At 52.8% G+C, this 19555-nt stretch overlaps 1 protein-coding gene across 1 annotated transcript in view; it reads left to right on the forward strand.

Annotated features, from left to right (window-relative positions):
* The first annotated feature begins 11009 nt into the window (after window positions 1–11009).
* The window catches only part of SBK1 (SH3 domain binding kinase 1), an 84349-nt gene continuing 75803 nt past the window's right edge, over window positions 11010–19555 (forward strand). Inside the window, exon 1 of the mRNA XM_054042467.1 lies at window positions 11010–11390. Coding sequence (XP_053898442.1) covers window positions 11329–11390 — 62 coding nt within the window. The 5' untranslated portion in view covers window positions 11010–11328. The remainder of the gene's footprint in view (window positions 11391–19555) is intronic.

The raw sequence follows: 19555 nt of genomic DNA on the forward strand, positions 1-19555 counted from the left end.
AGATGTAGAGGCAGGCGAGTGATGGAACGGGGCCAAGACCATGACAGCCCTTCCGCCCCGCCCTGAGCCAGCTAATGGAATAGCCATCAAGGCCTCAGCACGGCAGCTAATGGAGCAGCCAGCTCCCAAGTGGCCCATGCTGTCCTTGAGATGGTTGGCCCAGGTACCCAGAAAGCTTGGAGGCCTCTGAGCTCCCACATTGCAGCTAAGATTCATGACTGAACACAGCTTTGAAGCGATGGGCGGACTAATAACAATACTCACAACAACACTAGAGCACACAGGTGCTGGGCAAGTCTTCATACAAGTCTGAATGCCCCTTATCCCCAGCCGGCAGCCTCTGCTACAACCCACAGCTCCCATGCTTCTAACCCAGGGTCCCTGCTCAGCTCTGCAGATGCCCATCAGTCATGACCTGTAGCCCCTGCAGTTGGTTCTGGTTTGGGGCAAACATGACTGGGAATTTATCTCAAGGACATGCTTTTCTCCAGGTTACCTAGCTAGCCTGTTATTGCAGGAAAGCAAGTGCCAAGAGCTGGCTCTGAGTGTGAGACTTGCACCCATCAGTGACTTCTGAGGGAATGACAGTGCCCCAGACTCTGCTGCCACTGTTCATCTAGCCTTTCAGCTCTCTTTCCTCTAGGGTGACCAGATGTCCCGATTTTATAGGGACAGTCCCGATTTTGGGGTCTTTTTCTTATATAGGCACCTATTACCCCCCACCCCCTGTCCCGATTTTTCACACTTGCCCTCTGGTCACCCTACTTTCCTCACTCCTGGGTCTGTAAGGGCAGCACCCATCACAGATGTACAACCTAGTTTAATTGCTAGGGAACTTTCTATGACATGGAGAAACGGGGATTCCCCTCTCCTGGATACCACGCTCCACAGCTCTCTCTCCCCGGGATCAATCAACTCCCCCTTCCAGAGAAAGCCAGGGCTACTCAACTGCCTTGCAGGGAGAGAGGGGGGACCCAGGGTTCCTCTGCCGACAGCAGTGGAAATGGAGCTCATGGGGAGATGCCTGCAGGAGCGGCGCCAGGGTTTTTGGCGCCTTAGGCAGGGGTCCTTCTGCACCCCGGTCGTTGTCGGCAATTCTGCAGCGGGGGGGTCCTTCCGCGCTCCCGGTCTTTGGGGCACTTCGGCGGCGGGTCCTGGAGCAAGTGAAGGACCCGCCGCAGAATTGCCGCTGAAGACCCGGAACGCGGAAGGACCCCCCCGCCGCCGAATTGCTGCCAAAATTGCATTTTGCATTTTGCCGCCCCTCCCAAATCCTGGTGCCCTAGGCAACTGCCTAGGTCGCCTAAATGGAAGCGCCGGCCCTGGATGCCTGCCCTTCTCCATAGTGTCTGTGGACCCAGTTGTGTCTTGTCCCTGCCCTGGGAGGGGGAGCAATCGCAGTCCCCATGCTCTGCCGAGGGCACAAACTGCCCCAAAAGGGGTGGGGAGGAGACACTGCGCCCTAAGGACAGAAGTGGGAAGTGGCGCATATCTGCACTGCATGCCCAGCACAGCCAATTCCAGACACCCTCCATCAGCGTCCCCCATTGGTCCAATTGCACCGGACAACGAATGGGAATCTCCTATGAGCTGCAGCATTCTACCACCTGGCTTCACATTTCCCTTATTGATGCCGGAGAGTTAAAAATGTGAGATGAGAACAAGAGATCCTTGAACAGCCCAGTGATAATGCAGATGGCTTTACAGTATACGCCTGCAGAGTAAATGGCCTAAACGCCTGGAGAGGCCCTGGGTGATGTAATCTTTGAACTGCAATCTCTCTCACGATTCTGCAGTGCAGCTCTGGAGTCCTTGGTGGAGTTAGAGAATTGAACCATTGAATGTACACGTCCCAACCCCGTGTAGTTGCAGTGGGTAGGAGGGTGAATTCGGAGCAGGCAATTCAATGGCCCAAAGCTTCTTTAAGAGCTTTCTCATTCCACCAGTACCCTGTGGTGCATCCCGTAATGTCTACCCACATTGCTAAGAGCTAACTGGTCTTTTGGAATGGCTTTTTCTACCTTCTGGGAGAGCAGCATGATGCCTGATGGGCTGTTCACACAACAATCTAACACACAGTGACAGTGCCCAGCCTGTCCTAGCCCCAGCTTTGAAGGGCTGCATTTGAGTGAGGCCAGGGCACTGCACAATTAGGGGCTGGGTGCAGAGCAGACAGGACATTGTAGATAGTATTTGGTCCTGCCATGCGGGCAGGGGACTGGACTCGATGACCTCTTGAGGTCCCTTCCAGTCCTAGAATCTATGAATCTATGAATGAATTCCCCCGTAGTCAGAGAGCATGGTGGCAGCATAGGTGCCGACTCCGTGGGTGCTCCGGGGCTGAAGCACCCACAGGGAAAAATTGGTGGGTTCTCTGCACTCACCAGCAGCTCCCCGCCCTGCCCCAGCTCACCTCTGCCTCCGCCTCCACTTCCTCCCCTGAGCGCCCTGCTTCTCCCCTAGCTGGGGAAGAGGTGGGGCCGGGGTGGAGATTTGGGGAAGGAGACCAATAGGGGCAGGGAGGGGAAGGCGTTGGGGCGGGGACTTTGGGGAAGGGGTTGGAATGGGGGCGGGGCAGGGGCTGGGCATGGGTGGAGTCAGGGTGGGGCTGGGGCGGGGGGGGGCGCCTATGGGTGGCAGACATTGTCACATTCTGGAAAGAGATCCCTGGTGTTTAGCCTGGGTCAGCCCTAAGGGACGTACAGAGCTTGCTTATCATAGAAACCTCTATTATCTTTTGAAAGTTAAGACTATAATGCATTTGTGTGTATATGTTTACCTGCTTTAACCTGGTAAATAACGCTCTAATTTCCTTTTCCTACTTAATAAACCTTTAGCTAGTTTATTATAGGATTGGCTACAAGTGTCTATGGTGTGAGATCTAAGGTGCAACTGACTTGGAATAAATGACAGGGAGTAACCTGGATATTGTTGTGATTTTTGGTGTAAGGGCCCATCTATCACAGAGGAAGGCTTGCCTAGGTGACAAGGTAAAGCGGAGTACCCAAGGGGACTATCTGTGATTCCCTGTTAAGGCTGTTGTAGCGCCAGAGGAGTTTATGCTTAATACTTGGTTGGTGAAATCTCACTGTAGAACTCACAGCCCTCACAATATAGAACTCACAGCTTGTGCCCTGCCTTTTAGCAGTTTGCCCTGACATTGGCACTCATGGGCTCTGCCTGACAGCTTGCCCAATGTACGCTCAGTGCTTTGCTGATAAAAACAAAGCGCAGGTCTCTCAGTCCAATTCTTGGGGACAATACAATGAGGAAAGTTCTGGGGCCTGATTCTGCACTACATTGCACCCATATTACCACAGACACACACTAGGCACCCAACCCCCAAGGTGCAAGGCACAGGAGAATCACAAGCCCATAGGAAAGGCCAGGCTGGATCAGACCAATGCTCCATCTTGTCCAGTGTCCTGTCACTGACAACAGGGGCCAGGGCTTGACTTTAGCAAAGCTTTTGATATGGTCTCACAGTATTCTTGTCAGCAAGTTAAAGAAGTATGGATTGGATGAATGGACTATAAAGTGGATAGAAAGTTGGCTAGATCATCAGGCTCAACAGGTAGTGATCAATGGCTCAATGTCTAGTTGGCAGCCAGTATCAAGGAGACTGCCCCAGGGGTCAGTCCTGCGGCTGATTTTGTTCATCTTTATTAATGATCTGGACGATAGGATGGATTGTATCCTCAGCAAGTTTGCAGATGACAGTAAGCTAGGGGGAGAGGTAGATACGCTGGAGGGTGGGGATAGGGTCCAGAGTGACCTAGACAAATTGGGAGGATTGGGCCAAAAGAAATCTGAAGAGGACTTTTGTCAACAAGGACAAGTGCAGAGTCCTGCATTTTGAATGGAAGAATCCCATGCACCGCTACAGGCTGGGGACCAACTGGCTAAGCAGCAGTTCTGCAGAAAAGGACCTGGGGAATTACAATGGACGAGAAGCTGGATATGAGTCAGCAGTGTGCCCTTGTTGCCAAGAAGGCCAACAGCATATTGGGCTGTATTATTAGGAGCACTGCCAGCAGAATGACAGAAGTGATTATTCCCCTCTATTCGGCACTGGTGAGGCCACACCTGGAGTACTGTGTCCAGTTTTGGGGCCCCCACTACAGATGGGATGTGGACAAATTGGAGAGAGTCCAGTGGAGGGCAATTAAAATGATTAAGGGGCTGGGGCACATGACTTACAAGGAGAGGCTGAGGGAACTGGGGTTATTTAGTCTGCAGAAGAGAAGAGTGAGGAGAGATTTGATAGCAGTCTTCAACTCCCTGAAGGGGGGGTCCAAAGAGGATGGAGCTAGGCTGTTCTCAGTGGTGGCAGATGACAGAACAAGGAGCAATGGTCTCAAGTTGCAGTGGGGGAGGTCTAGGATGGATATTAGGAAACACCATTTCACTAGGAGGGTGGTGAAGCACTGGAATGGGTTACCTAGGGAGGTGGTGGAATTTCCATCCTTAGAGATTTTTAAGGCCCGGCTTGCCAAAGCCCTGGCTGGGATGATTTAGTTGGTGTTGGTCCTGCTTTGAGCAGGGGATTGGACTAGATGACCACCTGAGGTCTCTTCCAAACCTAATATTCTATGATTCTATGAAGGTACAGGAAACCCTGCAGGAGGCAATTACAGGATAACTGCCCCCTGACCCTGGGAAATTACCTCCTAATCCCCAATATCTAGAGGCTGGTTTGTACCCTGAAGACAGGATCCAGGAGTTCGGATTCTTGGTCCCCTAGACATACTGTTTCTGCATACATAGCCCACCGCTGCATCCCCGGGTTGGACAGTGGCAAGTTGATGTGAGTGGCCAACTCATTATGAATCAGTTAGAGAGGGCAAGGGTGGAGGAGGAAGGTAAAACATCCTGGACTGTATCCAAACCAAGTCCCTAGCTGGGCAGCACGCCTCCTCCCACTTTGCATGAGCTGTCCCCTGTATGCTGTCTCCCCTTCTGGGGAACAGCCGACTCTACAGCCTGGCGAGTGTTCTCAGCAAGCTGGCGCTGGGAGCCTTCCAGCCACTGTAAATTAAAAAGCTATTGATTTTTCCCCTTTGCCTGGGCAGAGCATTTCAAACAGAGTCATGCTAAATAATTCACAGGGAGAAATGACAACACCAGCGTTGGGGATGGGCCAGGAGCCTGCTGGCATGCCCCACCCAGCAGCCACTACAAGGACAGGGCTACCGCTCTCTCCCTAATTGAAGGCATCATGCGCACTAAATGGATCACATAGCGGGGCATGGGGCCTTCCCTCGCCAGCTACAGTCTGACGGCCCAGCTCTGCTCTCAGTTACAGACCCCATGTCTCCCTCAGCAGCACTCCCCATGCACAGCATGGTGACTCAGCCCTGGAGCTCCCATTGGCTGTGCTTCTCCGTTCCTGGCCAATGGGAGCTGTGGAGTCTGTGATGGGGGCGGGGGCAGCGTGAAGAGACCTCCTGGACCCTCCTGTGCCTAGGGGCCGCAGGGATGTGCCAGCTGCTTCCAGGAGCAGCTTGGAGCCAGGGCAGGTAGGGAGCCTGCCTTAGCCCTATTGCGCCGCTGGACTTTTAGCAGCCTAAAATCTCTCGGATTGACTTCAGTAGCCTCTGGGAGATCAAGCCCAATTCCAGGAGAATCCTGTCCAAACCAGGAGGGTTGGCAACCCTAGTGAGAGGTCCCTGTGCTCCCCACAGCTGGATCTCTAGGGAAACACCCTCAGCAGCTGCTCCCCATGTACAACAGGCCAGCTGGCTCAGTTATAGGAGAGAGGCCCCATGCCCGGACGTGCCTTCCAGGGGCTATCCCGGGATCAGGCAGATGGAGCAGGGAGCAGAATACAGAATTTGATGCTTGGCTTATACTGAGCATGTGCATATGGACAGAGCATGCTCAGTAACATCTGCTGAAACTGCTGCCCTTGCTATGCCCTTACTTGGGATTAAAAACTGCTGCCTGCTGTTCACAGGAGTTAAAAGGGGGCAAAGAGGTCAAGTCAAGAGGTGGGATGGGCAGAGTCTAGCACAGGGTGGAAACTGATTGCGCCGGGGAGGACAAACAGCCGTAGGCAGCAGGGGAAGGAGAGGGGCAAAATCAGGGAGAAGGGGTAGGAGCCAGGGTTAAGCCTAGGGGTGAGCAGCTGCCAGATGGTGAAAAAGGGCAAAACCCTGCACGGGGGGGTGGGGGGGCAGAGGGGGTAACAGATACCCCAGTGGGATGAGTCCCCTGCCCTGTTTGCAAAAATCGGGGGTGGGGGCAGGGGGGCTTTTTTATTTCCCCTCTCACATAACAGTACATCTTAGCACCCGCTTCCCAGGGCTGTGTCATTAAAGGCACAGGGCATCCCCATGCCTAGCTATGGCAGCTCTTCCCTATCTGGTACAACGTACTGAGGTGCTACAGGAGAAAATATTTTACATACACCCCCAAAAAAATACATGTCACACATCTGGAGTATTTAAAAGAATCCCTTAGCTGAGTCTTTGCTACCGCTGGATCAGAGGATGATAAAAGTGAGAGGTAGCAAACTGGGACAGGGCAGCAAAAAGAACCTCCCTAGAAGTCAGTAACTGCTACTGGCAGCAAAATCTGTTGGTAGTGGTTTTTGACATTACACCCTGGCAGCCTCAGAGTAGTGCCACAGAGCTGCCCTGTCCACAGCCAGGCCGTGTGGAGGGTTAGGCTGACAGCCAGGTCTGCGTGGGACTGGCTGGGAGGGAACACTCCCAGTGACTGGCATGTTCAGGTAAAGCCGACGAGCCCCAAAGCAGGAAGGGGTTCCCCCATGCTGAAGCCAGGATCCACGCCGCCCATACTGCCAAACACTCCCTTGGGCATCCACACTCAGCATAGCGCAGGGCTCAACCCCATGCTCCCCACATCAGCTGTAATCTCTGTACCTGGGACTGCGGGAGACACCCAGATTGTGAGAGCACCTATAGAGATCAAGTACTCTGAGGCTGATCCCCAATGGTTACCAGTGGCAGCGTACATTTTGAATGGCATCTCATGCTCAGCCAGCCCTATCCCAGAGGCTGGCAGTGCGGAGGCACATGGCTGCTGCTATTTATAGCCTGCCTTTGCTTAACCTCACAAAGAATTGCTAATTCACTGCCATATTTGCGCAGCAAACTCCAAGCCTGCATTTAATTAATCTATTGTTATTGTAGGGCCTACCTCAGATATAGATGTTTAAATTACAAGACTGTGGAGTGGCTGGCACAGAGTGTTTAGACTGAAGTCAGCAAGTGGCCCGGAAGGCCAAGCAGGAGTTTTCCAGCCTCTATGCTTATTTCACTCTAAGGACCCCCATAGTGTTCTCAAGTGGGTACTGAACACTCTCACCCCTGCTCTATTCCGATTTCATCAGAAACAATGGCTATGTCATGTTACGATGAGGCTGATGCTGAATTTATATTGTAGTGGTGCCTAGACACCAGCCAGGTCAAGGCTCCACTGTGCTAGGCGCTGTACAAACATATAGAAAGTGACAATTATACATGGGGTTTGCTTAGAACACTGCAGCAATGAATGTTGATGGTAGGTTCAACCTCTGGAATGGAAAAAAATGTGAACTGGTGCTCAGACACTAGGGTAATGGGTGCAGTATGTAGCAGGAATCATCACAGATTGATGGATAGATAGTTAGTGTAATGCTGATTTTTTTTTAAAAGGCTCCAGAGGCAATTCCAGCAATTACAGGCTGGTTAGCCTAACTTCAATACCAGGCAAATTGGTTCAAACTATAGCAAAAGAACAGAATTATCAGACACACAGATAAACACAATATATTGGGAAAGAGTCAACATTGCTTTTGTAAAGGGAAATCATGCCTCAGCAGTCTATTAGAATTCTTTGAGGGGCCAGCAAGCATGTGGACCAGGGGGATCCAGTGAATATAGTGTACTTGGACTTTCAGAAAACCTTTGACAAGGTCCCTCACCAAATGCTCTTAAGCAAAGTAAGCTGTCCTCGGATAAGAGGGAAGGTCCTCTCATGGATCAGTAACTGGTTAAAAGATAGGAAACAAAGGGTAGGAATAAATGGTCAGTTTTCACAAAGGAGAGAGGTAAATAGTGGGCATCCCAAGCATCTGTACTTGGACTAGTGCTGTGCAACATATTCATAAATGATTTGGAAAAGGGGGTGAACAATGAGGTGGCCAAATTTGCAGATGACACAAAGTTACTCAGGATAGTTAAGTCCAAAGCTGACTATGAAGAGTTATAAAGGGAACTCACAAAACTGGGTGACTGGGATACAAAATGGCAGATGAAATTCAGTGTTGATAAGTACAAAGTAGTGCACATTGGAAAAAATAATCCCAACTATACATATAAAATGATGGGCTCTAAATTAAGAGATCTTGGAATCATTGTGAAAAGTTCTCTGAAAACATCCACTCAATGTGCAGCAGCAGTCAAAAAAGTGAATTGAATGTTAGCAACCATTAGGAAAGGGATAGATAATAGAACTGACAATTTCATAACACCTCTATATAAATCCATGGTATGCTCACAGCCTGAATACTGCATGCAGTTCTGGTCATTCCAGCTCAAAAAACAAAATTAGAATTGGAAAAAGAAGAGAGAAGGGCAACAAAAATGATTAGGGATATGGAACAGCTTCCATATGAGGAGAGGTTAAAAAGACTGGAACTGCTCAATTTAGAAAAGAGATGACTAAAGGGGGTTATGATAGAGATCTATAAAATCATGAGTGGTGAAGAGAAAGTGAATAGGGAAGTGTTATTTTCCCCTTCACATAACACAAGAACTAGGGGTCATCTGATGAAATTAATAGGCAGCAGGTTTAAAACAAACAAGAGGAAGTGCTTCATAAAACACACGATCGACTCAGGGAACTCATTGCCAGGGGATATTGTGGAGACCAAAAATATAACTGGGTTAAAAAAATAATTAGATAAGTTCCTGGAGGATAGGTCCATTGATGACTGTTAGCCAAAATGGTCAGGGATGCAACCCCATGCTACAGGTGTCCCTATGCCTCCAACTGCCAGAAGCTGGGACTGGACAACAGGGAATGATCACTTTATATTTATCATGTTCTGCTCATTCCCTCTGAAGCATCTGGCATTGGACACTGTCAGAAGACAGGCTACTGGGCTAGGTGGACCATTGGTCTGACCCAGTCTGGCCGTTCTTATGTTCTAACTGGGTTCCTCTGCTCACCTGAAATGCCCAATCCTTGGGAGAAGTAGAACTGGAACTGGAGTCTTGGACCCCAGTAAGATCAAGGCACAGGTGTCACAAGGAATGATCTAAGGAGCTCTGACATGCGCATCTTCCCTGTTGGGCCTCCAGGAATGTGGACCCTCCTGCCTTCATCAGCTAACTCTAGTGGCCTCTCGGGGTGGGAGGAAGCTGCACGCTAGCCCATGGCCAGCCCTCTACAACAGAGTATGGCCAACAGGGAGATCTGGGATTGTTCTGTGCCAGGGACTAGGCTGCGTTTCCTCCACAGGAGTTTGTGGTAAGCTGTGTGGTTGATCCTGTGAATCTCCCTGCTAGCCCCACACATGAGGTGTCCCAAGGTCAGATAAGGTCACTGCCATACCCGCATTGCAGAGAAAGGAGGGGGAGCATGTCTAGTGCAGGAAGATGAGATTAATGTCCACCCCAGCTGAGTCCCCCATTTAATACAGAATGAAATCCAAGGTCCTGGCCCTGATCCTTAGAACCCCGATGAACTGGGGTCCATGTACCTAAGAGACCAGCTCTTCAGTTCTGACACCCACAGCAGCACTGCTGCAGAGGACAGAGCCCGAAGTGACACTGTGCAGGGGAGAGGAGCCCTGGGTGGTGGGACTCCATGCTGGAAGGAAACAGTTTGAGTCTGAGCTCAACCGATTTGCCCCAACCGTCCCCAATGACAGGGGCTGGCTTGCTAGCACAGAGGGAGAAAGGAGAGAGATTATCAACACTCTAGCAAAGGGAGGGCAGCTGGACTAAGAGCAGGGGGAGGCTAGGGCAAAGTCAAGCAGAGGGTCTGTGATGCTCAACTCTGTATGGGATCTGGACACCATGGGGAGGGAGGAACTAGAGCCATCCAGCTGGCTGGATGAACAGGGGGTGGCCGGGTGGGTGGTAGTGTGTCGTAGTTGGGCTGCGTTGGGAAGGAAGTTGTCTCAATGCAGTGGGCCTGTGATGCGGGACAGCCCTGACCACCTAAAGTCAAGCCAAAGGGGAACAGCCTGGGGCTGTAGCTGCTCAGCGCAACATCTCCTGTGTGAGTAAGGGCTGGGACTGGCAGCTAAAGAGTTAACCTTTCCGCATGAATCTGGAGCTATTAATACCCGCACACTGGTTTATCTGTCAGAGCGAGCTGGCTGCTCTGTCATCCAGACAAGCCCCGCAGAGCTGTGTCTCGGCAGGGCCAGAACTTTTCTTTGTGTGAGCTCGCGTGTACCCGCCAGCCCGGGCTGCTCCCCCACCCCTGGCTCCAAACGCTGTCACGGAGTTCCACTCCCCCACGCACACTGCTCCCCTCCCGCCCCATGGAGCCGCCGAGAACCACGGCTGATGCTGGCTGATGAGGAGATCGGAGGGAAGGGGAAACTTTCCCAAGGGCAGATCGTGCTGCAAAGTCCAGCTGAGGCTGAGCGCAGGGCACTGAGGATCTGCCTTTGGGCACCGGTGCCCTCCATGCTGGAACAGCGACAGCAGCTCCACTGATCCAGCAAGAGGATGAGATCCAGCACCAGCCCCTGGAGATGGGCGGCCAAGTTCCCACACTTCTGCCTTTGAGGAGCAGCGGGATGCTTTGGGGTCTCTGTGCTGGTGCGTCCTCCAAAATTCCTCAGCTCAGGTTCTTCCACCTCAGGCTACAGACTGAGCCCTCCTCGTCCTTCCCCAGCTGCCCAAGGAGGGAGTACTTCTAAGGGGCCAGCCCCATCTTGTCCCACAAAGAGAGCGCGACAGCAGTGGCCCCAAAGATGGCCATCAATGGGAGCGAGAGTGCAGGGTCCTGTCTGGCTGCTGAGTGAGGACGGCGTGGGACAGGAGTCACAACGGCTGGGTGGGATCGTGCTGTCCCAGCGCACACCCAGTCAGACGGGCCGAGGGCACAGGATCACCTCAGAGGGCGCGGGGCAGGGGGAGCCGCGACCTCTCCCTGTCAGAAGGAGCAACGGGTAATTTAGGAGACAAAACACACGATGACGCTTCCCGGCAACTGGTCCAGGAGACTGAGGACCTGCTGACTCTGGCTTCACTGGCCTCCAGGCAGACTGGTGAGGGGCAAGAGGATGCCAACACCTATGCAACGTGCCCAAGCCTGGAACTGCCCCCACTTTGGTGCACTGGCTGTGGGAGCAAGGAAATGGATACCTTCTGCTTCGTCTGCTTCCAGAAAGAGGAGCTACAGCCCTTGCAAATGAATAGGTCAGTTCAATACTGCCTGCTCTCCCTCCCTCCCTCCCAACACCCAGGGCCAGAGAGGGGCTGGGGCCTTGAGTCACTCAGAGTTTGGGCAGGGAAGGGCTTCCGGGCATTCTCTGAAGGAGGGGTGTGGGCCTACATGTGGGGAAAGCCAATGGGACTGCCCAGCTGATCTAGGGAGGGGATGCGTGAGTGTCCCGGGGGCAGCAAGGCCAGCTCACAGGGCGTTGCCCAGGAACAGGTCCATAAACCTCACTTTGTCAAAAGTTTCTCTCAAGCAAGTGCCCCGTCTTCCCTCAGGATGCGGCTTCAAGCAGCTGGGACCTGGGTACCTTTCCAGCTGGAACAGGGGAACCTGCAGCATAGGGGAGAGAAGGGAGAGGTGTGTATGTGTACACACGTCTGTGCAAGGGCATGTCAGAGTGCATGTGTGTGAACATCTCTGTGTGTGCGCACATCCAGGCTGTTTGTACAGAGCTGCCTGGGTGTGTCTGTCTCTGGGTGTGCCCTTTCCAGGCTGTCTGGGGGTACACAAGTGTACATCTGGGAGCACTCACGTTCAGGCATGCAGGAGTGTGTTTGTGGACAGGTACATCACTGTCTCGGTGCCCCTGTGTTTATCTACGCATCTGCTTGCCATGGGGTCAGATGTTGGAACAGGAGCCCAGCTCTGGGTGTGGCAAACTATGCAGGTCCTATGTAGAATTTATCTAATGCAACAAGTATCAGTGCGTGTCGCCTTTCCTGTGTGTGTCAACGCCTTTCCGGAGGCTGGGACAGTGATCCCTGTTCAGGGCCTGATCCTGGGGCATTCCTGGCAAAGTGGCACCTGGGTATTCAGAGGTCCTGAGCCAACCCCTTCTCAACCCAGGACTGTATCAGTTTCTCCTCCTGCCATTTGCAGTGCCCAGGCAGACAGACCTGAAACCAGGGGAAGGGCTCTGGCCAGCCCCTTCTCCTCCATGCAGGTTCCAGCAGTCTTGCATGGAACCTTTGCAGGGGTGACTGTGCCCGCTTGTTGATTAGACCCAACCCAGTGTTCCCCCGGCCTCACCCTTCCTCCACACTGAAGCCTATAGTCACTTTGGGATGTGCCTTTTCCCTGGGGGCAACTCCTGCAAAGCAGTGCCCACTGGGCTGTGCCACATGGCTCTGCTCCTCTACGCTGCAGCCTGGCTTCAGCACTGCCCCCTCTGCCAGTGATGCAGATGGCATTGTCTGCTCAGCCCCCTATGCCGCTCTCCAGCCTGCCCTGGAAGGTCCTGGCCTCAGACAGGGTCAGATGGGTTACTGAGGGAATGACTAGGTCTGTGGTGCCGGCTTGCTGACATAGCAGAAGTCAGGCTGTGTTTCCCAGGGTACTGTGGATGCATGTTATCTGCCAGGCTAAGTGTATTCCAGAAAGCTCCAGCCTTGGCTTCTCCAGGTGTGGTGGTTGCTCACTGTGGATTTACCTGGTGGCAGGTGCAGCTTGATAGGAGATGGGTGAAATGTAGCCTCCTCCAAGCTGGGATGCAGCAGCCCCTGTTTCACAGAGCACAGCCAGCTAGGACAGGAAGTGAAGAGACCATAATCATTTGCACCGGGCTTTTGGGAAGGTGGAGTGTAATCAGTCCCAATTAGATCTGGGCCAGGTTAACCCACTCTTCCCTTGTGAAAAGCGCCGCAGGACCCTTAACCACTGCATGTGACTGAGGCTGGAGTTTCCCATCTTACCCACAGTGCCCCATAGGTATTGGACCAGTACTGATTCAGGGGCAGGAATCCGCAACCCTTCTGATGCTCCTAGACTTTCCTCCGAGGTCTCCCATCTAAGGGCTGGGCAGGCCCTGCCCTCCATAGCAGGGGAGAGGGGAGGAGAGCCTTGCTCGAGGTGGCGAAGATAAAGCACCAAGCAGCAGAATGGAAACAAAGCTGGATAATTCACTGCTCTACAGCCAAAATGCTTCTGAAATAAATGTAGTCAAACTTTACTAATTCTGGGTCACTGAGAACGAAAATGATGCTTAAAATTGTTGATTGGCTCTAGTTTTCAAGATATGCTATTGGATCAGCATATACGACCCTTGACTTGGGAATGGCGGAGGATAAGTGAGTTATAAAGGGAAGGGATCTCAATTTAAACCAGAAATGACTAAAATACACCTTTGACTGGATCTATGAATAAATCTATGACTGGGTTTGGACAGTACTTGCTTTTTAGGCAAAACAATGAATGATGCAATCTGAAGTTGGTATTGCATCATACATGATAGGAATTGCATCATGTTATTCCTAGAAGTCATGGATGATGCAATCATAACGAAGCTTACATCGCTCTGCTGAACAAATTGCCCTATATCAGCTCTAGAAATCATACAGTGTCGTGCTCTCTTATTTGTCAGTGTTTGATTTTGCAAAGGGACACATTTCTGTTTAGCCAAAGAGAGCAGAGTTGCCTCGTACTTGTGTGAACAGTGCAGATAACTTCTGCTATGTTTGTGGTGAAGTGACTTTTGCAGCACAAAAGTGCAGTATAACCACTATGGTTAAGAAAGCCTATTGCCTTTATTTTGGCTGCAAAATTGGAGATCAGGACAAGAGGTGGGCCCCACACATATGCTGCAACACTTGTGCAACAAATCTTCGCCAGTGGTTGAACAGGAAAAGGAAATCTATGCTTTTTGCAGTGCCAATGATTTGGAGAGAGCCAACAGATCATACCAGCAATTGTTACTTCTGCATGGTGCCTCCAGTTGGGAAAGGTGTGTCAAAGAAGAAAAAGTGGACTGTGCATTATCCAAACATTCCATCAGCTCTACGCCCAGTACCCCACGGAGAAGGACTGCCGGTTCCTGATGCACCAGAATCATTCTCATTTGAGTCAGATGAGGAAGAGGAAGAGGATGAAACTTCTGGTCCTGAACCATCAATGTCAGAGGACCCACATTTTCTCCCATCCTCCTCCTCTGAACCACAGCTCATAACACAAGGTGAACTGAATGACCTTGTCAGGGATTTGGAACTACCCAAGAGTAAGGCAGAGCTGTTGAGCTCCAGACTACAGCAGTGGAATCTTGTGGCAGGTGATGTTAGGGTTTCCATGTTCCGTGACCGTCAAAAGGATCTTGTCGCATTCTTCTTCATGGAAGGTGATCTTGTAGCCTGCAACAACATCGATGGTGTGATGGCAGCCCTCAACATTGTTCACGATCCAGATGAGTGGCGACTGTTCATTGATTCATCGAAGACGAGTCTTAAAGCTGTTTTGCTGCATAATGGCAATGTTTTGCCCTCAATTCCAGTTGGTCATGCAGTGCATATGAAGGAAACCTATGATCACATGAAACAACTTTTGAGGTGCATAAACTATGACCAACATCAGTAGCAGCTTTGTGGCGATTTGAAGGTTGTTGCTGTCTTGCTTGGTCTGCAGACTGGATACACAAAGTACTGCTGTTTTCTCTGCAAATGGGATAGTTGTGCAAGAGTTTCCCACTACATCAAGAAATATTGGCCACTCCGACAGTCATTGGAGCCTGGGAGGAAAAGTGTTCAGCATCCACCACTTGTTGAATCAAGGAAGATTTTGTTACCACCCTTACACATCAAGCTGGGTCTGATGAAGAACTTTGTCAAGGCCATTGACAAAATACAAGCAGCTTTCAAGTATCTCCGTGGAAAATTTCCAAGGTTAAGTGAAGCTAAGATAAAGGAAGGTGTCTTTGTTGGTCCTCAGATTCGTGAACTTCTTCGAGATGATGCATTTGACCATGCACTGCTTGGCAAGGAAAAGACAGCATGGAAAGCCTTCCAGTTAGTGGCAATAAATTTTCTCGGAAACAACAAGGCAGACAACTACAGGTTGTTGGTGGAAAACCTCCTCAAGGCATACAAAAGCCTTGGTTGCAAGATGTCACTAAAGATACATTTTTTGCACTCTCATCTAGATTTTTTTCCACCCAACTGCGGAGCAGTGAGCGACGAGCACAGCGAGCGATTTCACCAGGACATTGCAACAATGGAGAAATGCTATCAGGGCTAGGGTTACCATATTCAAACATTTAAAAAAGAGGACACTCCACGGGGCCCTGGTCCTCTCCGGCCCCGCCCCAACTCCGCCCCTTCCCCGCCCCCTGGCCCCAAGCCAACCCCACCCCTACCATTCCAACCCATTCCCCAAAGTCCCTGCCCCAACTCTGCCCCCTCCTCTGAGCACCCCACATTTCCCCTCCTCCCTCCCACTTTGATCTTGGTTGAGGGTTGCTAAGTGCTTCCCTGCTCCCCACTGGCCCTGGAGCCCCTGCGCCCCCCCGTCCCTGCAGCCTCTATGCCCCTGCCTCCCCTGCTCCTCCTCACCCTGCAGCCTCTGCATTCCCCCCGCCTGCCCTGCTCCCCCGCTCACCCGGCAGCCTCTGCCTGGCGGGGGGCTTCGGATGCTCAGCGGCGACCGGGGCAGCGCGGGTCCCTGCAGCCCCGGCACACGCCGCACTCCTGCCCCATGCCACAGCCTTCTTCCTGCCATGCGGGGTGACGGGGCCACAGGAAGGGTCCCCCAGTGGCCGGTGAGTCCCGGCCCGTGAGGGAAGCCCGAGCCGCTGGCTGGGCCCGGCCTCCCCGTGGTCCTGCGGGCTCGGCTGGGGCGCGCAGTCCGCCCGGCCTCCGGGGGCAGCAGCGGCCCCTCCGCTGCCTTCTGTGGCTGCGCACCCTTCCTTCCCCCGCCCGAGCTCGCTACAATGTAGCCAGGCGGCTGGGCTGCGCTGCGGACCCGGCGGGTCCTGCTAGGGCCGGGTGGACCCTGACTTATGTTGCCTCCCTATTTCCCCGGACATGTCCGTTTTTTTGGCAATTCCCCCCGGACGGGGATTTGAGCACCAAAAAGCCGGACATGTCCGGGGAAATCTGGACGTATGGTAACCCTAATCAGGGCAAATGGAGCCCATCAATGCTTGCAGACTATTGCTGGACAGTGACAAGAGATGCTCCATTTAATGAATACAAGAGACAAGCCAAGAAGCGCCGAGTAGACACTGAATAGGACTAAACTATGTACATAATAGTTTTTTTGCCTTTTGTTTCATAATAAATTTTATTTATATAACCCTTTTGCTGATTTTTAAAGTGTTACATACACAGGACAGGGGAAATATTATCATGTAAAGCAACCATAAACACACAAAAAGACCTAGGTTTACAATTTATGATTAAAACTCTACTATCTACACAATATACATAGACATAAAATGTAAAAACTTAAATATCTTAGAAACAGTAGCCAGTTGTTTTAATTGTCATATTTGAATTCAGCACATCAAAATACATAATAAATAGCACATTTTATCTCTGAAGCAGACGACTTCTCAAAAATTGTAGACCAGTGTTATGGGTAGCAATTAGCATCCTGCCTCTGCAGGGGTTGGTGTCAGGACCTCTGTTCCATGCCTGCATGCACTGTGCTCCAGCAGGCCCCACTCTGTGTGCAAGGGGTCCTCAGGCTGCAGCACTAGGGGGTGGGGATCCTTCAGCGCACACAGCTGGACCCAAGAGTATAACCTGGCCCATCCCAGAAAACAGCACCCCCAACAGGCAGGGCCCCGGGATTCATGCCAGCCTGGAGGAGGGGGCAGGGCAGTCCAGGGAGAGGGCTGCTCCTGGCAAGACAGTGCTCAGGGGACAGAGGGAAGCAGGGCTAGCCGGCACTGTACTGCTCTGTGGCTGGGAGGAGGAATAAGGTCCTGCCAGGTCCATTGCCTACTCGGGTTGTTAGGGCTTACAGGTGACCTGCCCATCAGGCCTTGTGCTGTGGGGCCCAATCAGCAGGGACAGAGATGTTGGGCACAGAGGTGTTATCGTGCAGGTGCCGCTGCATATTCACAGGTGGCCTCTAATTATTGAGGCACCAATTTTCAGTGCCTATGCGAGACCCCTGGTTTTCAGAGGTGCTGAGTGCCCACAGGGCACATTGACTTCAGTGTGGGACCTGGAAGCTCAGGCCCTGGCCCCAGCCCCTCAGGCCCTGGGCACCCAGCACGCACCAGGCTGAGCCATCACAAAGACCGCACAGCCCCTGATAGAGTCAGCACACCCCTGCACAGGTACACAGCAAAGCTACAGCAAATGGAGTAGCCCCTCTCCCCGGGCAGCTCCAGGCCCCACCCAGCTTCTCCACAGGATGCATGCTGGGCCCACCGCTCAGGATCTGGAGTGGGCTGGCCACAGCTTTGGGGCTTCTAGAGTGAGTTAGCTGTAGATTGTATCCCCTCTGCTCCTCCTCCTCACCCGCTGCTCCCCCCAGCACAGAGACTGCACTGCTGGATGATAGCTGCTGTTCATTGTCATTGTCAGATTCCAGCAGTGCCCAGGGCTCCAGCTGAGATCAGTGCCGCACTGTGTTTGGTGCTGCGACAGAGTCCCTGCCCTGCCCTTACAATCTCAACAGACAAACCAAACGGAGGGGGCAGAAAGGAGGGGTTGTTATTCCCATTTCATGCTGGGGACCTGCAGCCCTGAGAGACTGGGGCTGTGTTTCTCTCCAGCCAACGGAACACCATTAACCTCCCCAGAGCTTCTCCCAATCTACGGCAGCATGACTGAGTCCTAAGTGACATGGCCAAGGTCAGGCAGGAAGTCTGGCCCCTGGTCTCCTGAGTCCTGGCTTCCCCACCAGCCTCAGCCGTTCCCTTCCCCACTCCTGGGCTGCATCCTCTCCAAAGCACTACCCCAGCTCCTCCCCCTCCCTAGGGTTACCTTCCCCTCCCTTGCCCAGGGTCACCGCCCACAGCTTTCCCTTTCCATCTCCCATGGGGCATAGTCTGATCCCCTGCCCACAATGCAATCAGAGGAGTTACTCTGGGTCAATTCCCGTGGCAATGAGATCAGAATCGGGCCCCGTTCACGTTAAGGTGGTGATAAATGGGGAGTGGAGGGGTGGAAGGAAAGCGCACACCTGGCTTTCTGGCCAGAACCCAGTTCTGCTCTCTGAGACGCTGCTGTTAACCCAGAATGAGTGAGGCTGCTCCAGACAGACCCAGGGTAGGTGTGTGGCTTCCTGGCCTTGCAGAGCTAGTCACAGGCTCGGGGGAGATCCCTGTGAGCAAGCGCTGGGCTTGGGGGTATCCCTTTCCCGGAGGCTCTGGCGCTCCCCTCCCTTGTACTTTCCACTCTGCTGCTTTGAGAATTGTTCTCCCCCCCCCCCCCCCCCCCCGACTGGCAGCCAAGCCACGTGCCCCAGCTCCCCAGTCCCCAAATTAGCGGACCAGATGGCAGGGATGCAAGGTGCGAACGCAGGCATATGCCTTCTCCAAGCTGCTCCTCCCAGGCAGCAAGACTCACTGACTGCCAGGAGCTGAGCAGGACCAGGTATATGTGGGGTGGGGGCATCCTTCCCTCCCCCCACCATGGGAGCTGGCCTACAGCCTGCCATTTCCCTTTAACTCCCCCACCCCAGCATGCCTGCTCCTCCCACAATGGTCTGCGGAGGGGACAGTCACTGAACCAAGGCTCACTTCTACCTGGGGGCAGCTGCAGTCTTTCTGCGTCCTTCAAATGACATTGGCCCCTCTCCAGTCTGCATGGGATTGGGGGCTGCATCTCTTTATTTTCATCACTTTGCTGCTCCATTTCCTCAGGCTCTTGGCTGTCATTCCCCCCCTCAACACCCCTCACTCCCCCCAACTAAGGAGGAGACTTTGTGCCCATAATGTTGGGGAGCTATTGGCACTGGCAGGAATCAGCACTTTCCCCCACCCATACCCCGCTCTGCCGGTGCCCCTCAATCCTGACCCGCAGCCTCCGGCTACTCCAGGCCTGCCTTCCCCACCCTCTCTTCTTCCAATGCTCCTCACTCCTGAGCTGCAGCCCCCTGCCTATCAACCCAGCACCTTTCACCACCATGACAAACCCTGGGCCTGGGAGAGCATCACTGCAGACCAGTAACACATCTCGTGCTCTGAGGTCATCTGCGGGGAAGGTCACTTGGCTCCGGTGCTGGGGCTCAGTGGGACTAAGCTGAGGGCAGCCAGCTCCCTGCCAGCTCATGCAGGAAATGGCACAGCAGTGGCAGGGCTGAGTCTGGACTGTTTGCTTGTTTCTGATGAGGTGCCAGAAGAAATGTTGAGCTCTGCGATGCAGGCGAGTGGAAGGGTCACATGCCCTCCGCTGCAGCCTTGGGTCCAGAGTCCTTGCTCCAG

Source organism: Malaclemys terrapin, chromosome 10, assembly GCF_027887155.1.
Source record: "Malaclemys terrapin pileata isolate rMalTer1 chromosome 10, rMalTer1.hap1, whole genome shotgun sequence".
NCBI classification, from domain to species: Eukaryota; Metazoa; Chordata; order Testudines; family Emydidae; genus Malaclemys; species Malaclemys terrapin.